The following is an 11,618-nucleotide window of genomic DNA, read 5'->3' on the forward strand; positions in this document are numbered from 1 at the left end:
GTTTCGCACACTTTTTTGCGAAATCCAAAACAAACTTAGCTCCTAGAGTATTTACTTCCAAAGCCACATCATACCTGCAAAAGAAAAAAGTCAATGAGCCGCATAATGAACTAAAAATATAATATGGAAGGGCTGCTCCACTCATCGTCAATTGGTTTTGAGTTGGATACCCGCAGACTTTAACATGGTATCAGAACAGGCTATTTGTGTCGAGTCAGTTGATCGCACCTTTACTCCGCGTCACCCGATTTAATTGTCCACATGTTTGTAAGACCCGCCGAGGCTACACGTGAGGGGACGTGTTGAGATTATTAATCCCACATGGTTGGGTTATTTAAGATCATGCGGTTTATAATCTATTAGGGCCTCTCCACTCAAAGCCAATTGGTTTTGAGTTGGATGCCCGCAGACTTTAACATGTGAAAGGACAAATAGTCCCACATCCCTAGTTTCCGCATAATGAACTTAAAATATAATGTGGAAGGGCCGTTCCACTCATTGCCAATTGGTTTTGAGTTGTATGCCCACAGACTTTAACATGGTGTCAGAGCAGGCTATTTGTGTCGAGTCAGTTGACCGCACCTTTACTCCGCGTCACCCGATTTAATTGTCAACGTGTTTGTAAGACCCGCCGAGGCTACACGTGAGGGGACGTGTTGAGATTATTAATCTCACGTGGTTAGGTTATTTAAGATCCTGCGGATTGTAATCTATTAGGGCCTCTCCACTCAAAGCCAATTGGTTTTGAGTTGGATGCCCACAGACTTTAACATGGTATCAGAGCTAGGTCACATACGTGGGGTGTAGGCCGAATTAGTAGCCGTCGTGACCCGAGTGGGCACATGTACATCCGTGACCGAATGACTGGTCACTCATATGACCTATACGTGGGGTGGATCGTGACCGATGTCACCTGCACACCCAAGACCCACACATGCGTAGGTCCACGTGTTAGGTCGAGTGACTGGCCTTACACGTGAGGGAGGGTGTGAAAGGACAAATACTCCCACATCCCTAGTTTCCGCATAATGAACTTAAAATATAATATGGAAGGGCCGCTCCACTCATTGTTAATTGGTTTTGAATTGGATGCCCGCAGACTTTAACAAACTCGAAGCAGCTTCTCCACAAAAACTGCACAAGGTACATATATGTGTACAGAAATACATGTCATATAAGGTACATACTTTCCCCTAGAAAGCCGGTAGAACTAGTAATAGGAATGCGAAGAGGATCTCCAATAGAGAGTGAAGGTCTTATTTATTTTTTATGACGCATAGGATTTTTGACCCTCATTTACATTAAATCCATCTCCAACAGTGGGTCCTATTAAACAGGAAGGGTGTCAAAATAAATATGAAGGTCTTGGAGAAAGTCTTATTTGGACCTTGAGAATGACCTCCACGTCATCTTTTTAACCATATTTTAAATTTTTACTTTTAAATAACTTCTTTTTGAACCAATAGAAAAAAAGGAATCAATTTTATCATTATCCAAAAAAACAAATCCTCAGAATAAGACCCTACACTTTTGGAAATAGGCTATGTGCAAAAGGTTGTTATTTTTGCCACATACATATGACCCCCTACATAAGAATCTAAATAAAAACTTCACATAGGATTTTTAACACCCACTATTGAAGATGCTCGAAAATACTATATGGCCAGCATGATAACAGCTCTTTAACAGCTGATCATACGTGGCATCTACAGTGGAAAGAAACTGTTTTTTCTCTTTTAACCACGTCATCTGTCACATCTGTAATTAGTTTTTTTTTACTACTTCTCTCTTCGGTTTACGACACAGGCTACATAGCAAGAATGATAACTTCATCAATTCTTTGTGTTTCTGCAATGGAAAAAAATCCTCTTAAGTTCATTTTTTTTCTTTCGTTTAATTCAAAACTCTCGGATTTTCTCATACACTAATTATTATGTTGAATATTGGGTAACATTTTTTCTTATCTTGATGGATGGTGTTTAATCAAAGAAGTAAGAGAAGACATGATGAAAATTGGCATCCCTTTATGGAACCTTATACATACTATGCGTTGATATACTGTTGTTCTATATACGAATATATTATCTTTTTCAGAGATTGAAATTTTGACCTAGGTCATTAATTCATTACTGTGTAACTGTGTTGGAGTTGGATGGTTAAAAAGGTTGTGTAAATTTGATAAAGAGAGGAATTGGGTTGAAGAAGAAATTTAATAGATCGAATTCTGGGAAAATCATGGATCAATTTTTCTGAGCATCAAAACCAATCTAGTTATCTAAATTAATTTAGCATCATCTACCAGATTTGTGCTACGTATGGGTACATTAGTTAAGAAGATTTGATAAATTTCTTGTTATTAATCAACAATGATGCTTTTGTTCTGAAGAAACTCAACAATGTTGCCATTAAACTCCATTCAGACGTCGATGACCTAATAGGAAATGTATGTATATGCTCTTGCAACCATGCACAGGTTTATGAGACCTTTTTTTTTCCTTCTCGCCTTCGTGCTTGCCAACACAATGTTTGATAGACCAAGCGAATGTTTCTTTGTGTAGGAATTTTCAGGATTGACATATATGCTTATATGCGTTTTCTAGTCATAAGGGAATCTGCATTTAGAAGTGAAGATTTTGTTGTTGAACTGGTCTTTGGATACAAATACATTTGAGAATGCTTCTCTTAATATGGTCTTATACAACTGGGAGGGTGTTTTACGATCTCAATAACCTCTTTTTATGTTTCTCTGGTTGTTCTTTTTTTCTCAGCAAAGCATGAGACATTGTAGTTTCTTTTTTTCCAACAGCGTTGTCACTGTTTTGTGGTGATACTGTTTTTTTTTCATTTTCAATATATTGCCCTTCTTTGAGTAAAAAAAATAAATCTGCATTTAGTGACAACCTACCATAATTCAATTCGGGTCGGGACCCGGCAGGACGCATTAATACTGAATTTAATTTGTGGCCGCGACTAACATCAAGTGGCACCATGCGCTACAGTTACGCTGAGCATGCATGCATGTATCTGATTTGTTCTCTGGCTAAACTTCTTACTACACCAAACTAGTCGTTGAAGTGAAAGACATGACAGAGATGGACGTACAGTCTTATTTGAATGGTTACTTGTGTACAAAATGTTCGAGATCGATGCTTCTATAATGAGATATACCTTTTTTACTGATTGTTAAATCATATAGCTAGTACTTTAAGGTTTGCAAGTGGCCGTTAGTGTAAGAGCATGTTTGTATTTTTTCTGACTCGTCTAGATCCGACTCGTCTGGATCTAACTGAAATCACCTGACTCATCTGGATATGACTCATCTGACTCAAAAATATGAGTTAGTGGTTTGTTTTTTGAGTCAAATTTGACTCATCTGACTCAAAAATATGAGTTATTGGTTTGTTCCCATGAGTCAGAGGTATTTTATTATCTGACTCAAATGAGTTCGAGTCAGATTTTAGGTCTGACTCAGATCACGAATCCGATCTAACTAAGAAAAACGATCTGACATCTGACGCTGGTCGAATCAGGAACCGAGTCAGCAAAAAAACAAACACGCTCTAAATATCGGATATATACTACTATCATCATGTATGCAGACTATACTAGATTAGATCAGCTGACACACTTTTTTATCTTATAAAAGTGGGATGTAGACTATACAACCAACCTAACGTAGTACTATGACATTACTATGTCCTATAGAAATTATTATTAACCGTTCTTTAGTAAAATATCTTATTTCCTAGTATATATTTTTAGGGGCCATTCAAAAGGAATTAGGGACCACTTTTGTTATTCCCATCTATTGAAGAGTCTTAAGGGTGTCTTAAAATAGAAATTGTCTATGTTGTCCTTCACCTTTATATTAAATCTAAACATATATCCTTTAATTTCATCACAAAATTGGTTAAAAAGACCAAAATCAACAATTCCTGGGTGAAATGGACAGTTAGATTTTGATGTTGTTTAAATGGACAAAAATGTAAAAATAGGGAGGATGTAACCAGCTTCATCGTGCCCATTTTCAAATATTTTTTCTTATTTTTAATTTACACAGGATGTATCCAGTTTCACCCTTGCTATTTTTTAAATTTAAGCTAGGATGAATCAAGTTTCATCCTTGCTATTTTTTTTTGGCCATTTCACCCAAACTATTTTTTACTCGTCCATTTGAACCGTGATTTAAAAATATTTGGACAAATGACCCATTTTCCGTAATTTCATATCCTCCTCTTCTTCTTTTTTCTACTCATCAAAATTTTTTTCATGGTTTTAATTTTGATTGAAACCAAAGACGTCGATCAAACCAATTTTATGATTGATTGTTTAAAATTAAAACCCAAAATTCATTAACCTTAAAGTTGAAACTTAGAACATCAAAAAAGAAAATCCGATCTAGATAAACAAAACGAATAGATGATAGTAGTTGTGATCCAAAATTAGGATTTGATTGCTTGAAATCAAAAATTTGATCGGAAAATTATCTAAGATTTGCAGTAGCAGGAACATAATCGGTAGATAACAATCAATTTATCTACCGATTATGATTGATGTTCTTGGATTTACAGTAGCAGAAACATAATCAGTAGATAATAATCTATTTTACCTATCAATTATGGTTGATGTTCTTCATTTCTAAAGAACATCAACCATAATCGGTAGGTAAATTAATTGTAATCTACTGATTATATTTCTGCTACTGCTTCAAATTTTCTGTACTAAAATTAAACACAATCGGTAGAGAATGAACATAATTGACTACGATTATGGCAGTACCAAAATTCAAAAACTGAAGGATTTTGGCAAAATCTCATTTCGGGGACAATACACATTCGGATGTTAAATTAACACAATTAACTACCGATTATGGTAGTACTAAAATTCGAAAACTGAATATATTCGGAGATTAAAGTAACACCATTTACTACCGATTATGGTAGTATCAAAGTTCGAAAATTATAGGATTTTGGAAAAATCTCATTTCGGGGCCGATATACGTTCGGAAGTTAAATTAACTACTACCAAAATTCGAAAACTGAATATATTCGGAGGTTAAAGTAACACCATTTACTACCGGTTATGGTAGTATCAAAGTTCGAAAATTATAGGATTTTGGAAAAATCTCATTTCGGGGCCGATATACGTTCAGAAGTTAAATTAACACAATTTACAACCGATTATGTTTGCACCAAAATTCGGAAATGTAAGCAAAAAAAAAAAGAAAAAAAAATTCAAATAATTCTCGTAACACTAACTGTCGAGTTCCTATTTAACCTCCGATTATTGAAGGACAATTTTACCATTACGAAAAAAAGATAAGGGGTGAACTCAACTTAGATTTGGGTGACTTTTTTTGTTTTTATTGTTGGCTCCTAATTCCTTTTGAGTGGCCCTTAAAACTGCTAGGTAAAATATACCTGACACCCGAAACATATCGATCCTATGGCATATATAAACTAATATTGCGCTGCAAATGCTTGTGATTGTGCACTGGCTCAGGATAGTCTACAATCCGTGCTAATGTTAAGAAACCAGCTCTGGTTTATGCTCCAACTTTATGGCTTTATTTAATAATTGACAAACCAAATCTGAATATATGAAATTGCTATATCAGCTGCCGGATTAGCTAGCTAATTACTCACACTTAGAAAAATACAACAGAAATTTAGATCTTCACATTTTGTATAACCCTTTGGATTGTGCACCAAATAATTAATTAACGAATGACGAATTTGACTAGTCCGGGAATATGAATGTTGACGAAGTAATCATCCCAATCTAAGGATTTGGGGTCAAAATAGAACAGTTTGGTATCCGTTTCGTTTGCTCTTATCGCCATCCGCAATCTCTCTGTGTTTAAATCATCGAACCTGTGGACAAGAAATCAAACTTTGTGCTTACCAAAAATAAACATTAACATTGCAAATTTTAACCATGCAAGACCTACTATGCCTGATCAACCATCAAGGTGTACTTACTTTCCTTTGAAGAATATGTAAGGCTCATGGACTTCAACCAAATGCATTACTCGATTGATCTTCCTATTCATAACCTGGCACGTGTTCTTAAAATACTGGCAAAGTGCTATATTCACCAACTCCAAAACCTATTTAACCAAAGGAGATGTGAATATCAAAAATTAGATTGGAAGCACGTCAGGTGGTTTTAACGCCTAACAACATTACCATTATATATTATGTGAAAAAGAAAAACGAACCTTTAAAGGTAACCTATACTTGACATAGATATAACGTCGGAAACTGTCCATAGTAGGTAGACATATAGGCATGACAACATTAACAGGATTTCCATCTTTACCAATCAATGGATTTTTGAGGAGATAGCTGTGGGAATAATCTCTCAATTTAATGGCACTCAATGGACTTGTTTGTGAAGAACACACTTGATATATAAATGGATCTGAAGATTGATGGTTTGCATTCACCACCATTGCCACTATTACTGCATTCGCCACCATGTCTCCTGGTACCTGTACAGTTATATTTCTTTCAGCTATTATACAGTATTTTCAAAACCATACGGATATTTAGCCGAGTTAAAAAGGATATTGGCATCATTAATTACCACATCCAACATTGACTCCGCATTTCCAAGAAAACATGGTAGCTTCCCTTTAGCACCAGCAACTAGAAAAGTGTCAATTGTTCTGTAATTGTGAAATATTATGAAAAGCTTCAGATTCTAACAAAACAAGTACAATAAAACTTTTGCAAGCACAAAATTGGTTAAAAAGATCAAAATCAACAATTCCTGAGTGAAAAGGACATTTAGATTTTGATACTGTTTAAATGGACAAAAATGTAAAAATAGTCAGGATGTAAACAGTTTCATCATACATATTTTCAAATACTTTTTCTTATTTTTAATTTACATTAGGATGCATCCAGTTTCATCCTTGCTATTTTTTAAGTTTAAGTCAGGATGGATCCAGTTTCATCCTTGCTATTTTTTTGGTGTCCATTTCACCCATAATAATTTTTGCTCGTCAATTTAAACCATGTTTTAAAAATATTTGGACAAATAACCCATTTTCCGTTTTGCAAAGTAGTTCGTAATAAATTGATAACTCTAGTAAATTTGTGGGGAATGATCCCTTTACATGGAATTCTTACATTATTTCACAATTTCGGCACCAATTTTTACAAAGCGAGGATAACGATTTTGAAGCTAATGTTTGGATAATATGTTTACTTATCTTACTCTGCATTCGTACTGAAAATGACAGTAATCGGTTACATATAGCCCCATCATATTGAATTTAAATTAAATACTTAATTTCAGTCCATATTTTTATAAAAATATTTATCACATATGACCTTTTACTGAAAAATCAATTATTTAAAAAGATATTCAAAATTCAAAAGTAACTATCTTTTTTGAAGTGGATAAAAATATTAATCTCACGTAAGCTTTTATGCAAAAAAAAAATATTTAAAATGAACTTTTTTAATTTTTTTTTTTTGAAGTGGAAATATTAAATTTTTAATGTTTTTCTCCAAGTAAAATTTTTATCTTCTGATGCTAAGATAATGTAAACCAAAATAATGTTACAAGAGAAGTCGCAGGGGCTATGATTTATACCTAGCACCTTCGATCCAACCTGGAAAGGGCTCTTTGTAAGTACCAGTGATAATGGTAGGTCTTATAATAACAATTGGAAGATTTCCTCCATATTTACCAATTAACATCTCTCCCATTGCCTTTGTAAAAACATAAGTATTTGGCCATCCAAATGCTCTTGATCTGTCACCATCACAAACGTACGAAAGAAACAATTAAAAACTTAGTTGGAAGTTGAGGCTTTAAGAGAGCAGGTGACTGGTCGTTGAAACAAACCTTTCCAATCCAAAGTTTTCCATAGCTTCTGTCTCTTCGGATTTAGACACTTGCAAAGCCTCGAGTTCTTCTAAGCGGTTTCGCATGTGTTTCAGCTCTGCTTCGATGTCTAAAATCTCTGAGGTTTGGTTCAGCGTTTTACCTATCAGAAAAGGTTTCTCTGATATCACACCTGATTCCTCCCCACAAACGTAAGCTAAAAATCGATATGAACATGGAAATATGTTAGTCTCAGTCAATTCTTAATCGCAACTTGTCCAATAAATTCACATAGTACGATGCAAGGAGCGTTTTTTGAGCTTAAAAGCCCTGGGACACTCATTAATTCAACATGGGTCTAGCATCATGCATTACCCCACTATGGATCCTAGTTAGCAATTCGGGATTCGGCAAACGTACGAGTATTATACGGTTTTGTAAAATCCAGATTCGGTCTAAAATTCGGTCAACGGGACGTGATTCGTCAGTAATTCGGAACGGCATACGTACGTGTATAGTTCGATTTATAAATGTGAGTTCGGCTCTGAAAATTCGGTATCTATATATAACAAATAATTTGTATTTATAAGGTCATAGACCAATTTTTATGCATATGTGTGAGTTATTTAAAGAAAAAATAAACTTAATATGATGATATTAATAATATATACAACATTAGTTATCCAAGAGGACGTCGTATGGTGGTTTAGATGCTTGGTTAGTGAGTTTGAGATCTCTCTCACCTTGACCTTCAAATCTCTTCAGTCGTTTTTGTTTCATAAAAATTACAACACGTCTAATATTCGGTCGTGTATGCTCGGAAGGCAGTAAAGCCCAAAAAATGGAGTCTTTGAAAAGTAAAAGCTAAAGAATTTATGGCGAATTAAGCGGACGTATCATTCGGAATACGTAAAATTCGTGAACGGTTCGCGAATAATCCGGATGCCACATAATACGCGACTTGGGTTCGGAGTTGCAAACGTACGCGAATAAAACGGTAAAATTCGTGATACGGAAAAATTCGCGAATGATTCGCGAATAATTCGTGAACTTACTAACTAGGCTATAGATAGTGCACTGAGAAGAAATTGATCATTCTTGAAAAAGAAAGGTCGCCGGTCGGTATACCTCTTGGCCCACCCTAGTTAGTGTTCTAATTAATTCTCAGGTACGATATCGAGTGCAACACGGCAAAACTACCAAGCACTCTAAATTGACTATGCCCTCAAACTTAAGTAAAGCTGGATAAACCAGCTGCCACATATGAAGTCATTTCCAAAACCAGAAACTCGATCACCTGTTGAGACGTGAACTAGCATCTCTAGTTTCGAACACTTTTTTGAGAAATCCAAAACATTCTTAGCTCCTAAAGTGTTTACTTCCAAAGCCACGTCGTATCTGCAGCAGAATAAAATTTAATTAGGCGGAAAACACACTGAAAACAGACATGTTTACATATTTCGTACTAAACAGAAATCGCCTTTATGACTTTACATGCTGAATACAATCAATGTTTCTCCTTAACGAGCAGATAATGTTTAGTGTCCCAACTGAATAGGTTTCCTCACTCTTTTTTTGATCGGTTGAATAGGTTTCCTCACTCGAAATGGAATGATCATAATGATTAAGATTATAAATTACCTCTCGATGAATTTCGTAGTTGCAGCAAAACTGGCGACAATGTCCACATCTTTGAACAACTTGTTCAACAGATCGGAGTCTTCTCCTAATCCAAAGTTTTTCAATGCAATGTCTCCGGCAATAACTGTTACCTTTTCAGAAATAAAGGTGTTGAATTTGGCACCATGTGTACTCCTCAGCACTCTGAATAGCTCCTTTGACGTAACCTAGACAAAACACACACAATACAACCAAAGTTTCAGTTTCAGGGGTCACGTATAGTAACAATTCCGGCCACTGAAGTTATCTAAAAATGTTAAGCTGAAACTAACTCATCGTGCTCTCTAAATCTAAACCATGCATAGGACCAATTAACAAAACCGGTCAGTATGTACCTCGGTGTGAAAACGCTGCAGAGCTGATTCCGGATCCGGAGCTCTTAAAAGAAGGAAGAGATGCTTCAGTTTAGGTTGAACTCTGAGCAACTTCTCCACAAAAACTGCACAGAGATCATCAAAAACAATATTGTTAGATATACATATATGGGTACGTACAGAAATACATACGTCATATGGAGGTACGTACTTTTTGCTAAAAAGCCAGTAGAACCAGTAATAAAAATGGTCTTATTCTCAAGAGATTCAACGATGCTTCCATTCATGAAGTTCTCCATTATTATCACAACTGAAAAAAAGGAAATTAAAACACAAAGGAAAGATTTTGTTTGATGGAAAAAGGTTATGCAAGAGCTTCACTACTCATCCCTGAACATTGTATAGCTGCTATTTATAAACACGAAAGTTACGTGCAATAGTGTGTGGACTACGATCTAATGGTTGCATCTTTTGTAAAGTTATCTACTTTTTCCCGGTGATTTTGTGTTGTCAACATAAAGTCTACATGTACAAATATTTAGAGTTGGAGCTTGGAGGGGTTGTGGTTGGATAACCTATAGTATGGACCTACTGTTAAATGAATGTGATGTAAAAAAAATTACCGCATACTCGGAGTTTCAACCGTTTGGTGAAAATCTCATTTGGGACTCCATTTTTTTCTGTACACAATTTTTCTTTACTCGTTTAGAGCAACTGCAGTGGTGCGATCAAAATCAAAAACCAAATACCAAAAAAAGACCAAATTTTGGGTTTAGTCCGTGTCGCTACGCTACGGTAATGGATTATATTTGATCGAGTGGAAATATTACATTCGTTTTCTGAGGGGCGTATGTATTATGCACGCCTGGATGGAGCGTATGTATATTATTTGCCCGTTGTGTAGCGTGGACTTTATGCACGCCTGGTATGGGACGGACTTATAATCAACGCCCCACCTTGGAAAAGCTAATATGTACGCCTGATGGTTCTTAGTTCAGTTTAGTTGTGTGCTTGGTGTCGCCATAACTGCCTTCACTTTCACGTGTCATTGTACACAAATTAGGAAATGGTATTTTTTTTTCAATTTTTTTCCATACTGTCCTTAATAAGAAAAGTAAATTTATATTATTTAAATGCAATTTGTGTTTCTTTCAAATAATTGAACTCAAATAACTCAAATTATTTCAAAAGATAAGGATTGTTTAGCAAAGCAGGCCGAAACGAATTAGTTAATGCCGAAACGAATCAGTTAATACGTGCGCCTGTGGGACGGACCTAATACCAACGCCTGTCATGGGACGTACATTTTACTTACGTCTAATCGGGCGTACATTTTACCAACGCTCCATCGAAGCGTACTTTATAACTTCGCCTCACCATGGAACGAGAAATATACAACCGCTTCACATGAAACGTATTTTATAACTTCGCCTATTAACAAACATACATTATACGTTCGCTCCATTATATTTGGTTTTGGTCTTGGTTCCAGACCAAATATAGTCTGGAATTTGGTTTTGGTCCAGCTTTTACTCTTTAGTCCGTCCCACTGTGTCTCGTCTCTGGATCATATTTATGAGTTTGATCGTCCAATGTGGTTGCTCTTACGGACCCGAAATTATCTTGTGGTGCAAAATTATTCTCAAAATAGATATGTGACCCATACTCTTCATTTTGACATGGGCCATGTTAATGACGACCTACTAAGTGTGACTACGCAACAATATCGTCCACATTGACTACAAATTACCTTGGTATTTGCAAGATATAATTGATGAAGTTACC

General features: G+C 35.6%; 1 protein-coding gene across 1 annotated transcript; it reads right to left on the reverse strand.

Annotated features, from left to right (window-relative positions):
- Positions 1-5,544: 5,544 nt before the first annotated feature.
- On the reverse strand, positions 5,545-10,311 carry LOC113282901 (fatty acyl-CoA reductase 3-like). Its single transcript, XM_026532009.1, has 10 exons — positions 10,045-10,311; positions 9,855-9,958; positions 9,481-9,686; positions 9,137-9,237; positions 7,861-8,056; positions 7,606-7,767; positions 6,589-6,670; positions 6,221-6,493; positions 5,982-6,109; positions 5,545-5,873 (listed from the first exon to the last, which is right to left on the reverse strand). Exons 1-10 carry the CDS (start codon positions 10,130-10,132, stop codon positions 5,720-5,722), a joined length of 1,494 nt encoding a protein of 497 aa, XP_026387794.1. The 5' UTR covers positions 10,133-10,311; the 3' UTR covers positions 5,545-5,719.
- Between the last annotated feature and the right edge of the window lie 1,307 nt (positions 10,312-11,618).

The sequence above is a fragment of the Papaver somniferum genome, chromosome 1 (assembly GCF_003573695.1).
Source record: "Papaver somniferum cultivar HN1 chromosome 1, ASM357369v1, whole genome shotgun sequence".
Lineage (NCBI taxonomy): Eukaryota > Viridiplantae > Streptophyta > Magnoliopsida > Ranunculales > Papaveraceae > Papaver > Papaver somniferum.

Coding starts and splice junctions, on each gene's coding strand:
- LOC113282901 (XM_026532009.1), bottom strand. CDS start 10,132: ATGGAGAACTTCATGAATGGAAGCATCGTTGAATCTCTTGAGAATAAG. Junction 9,238..9,480: donor ACTACGAAATTCATCGAGAG/GTAATTTATAAT, acceptor ATTCTGCTGCAG/ATACGACGTGGCTTTGGAAG. Junction 8,057..9,136: donor GCTAGTTCACGTCTCAACAG/GTGATCGAGTTT, acceptor ATCGATTTTTAG/CTTACGTTTGTGGGGAGGAA.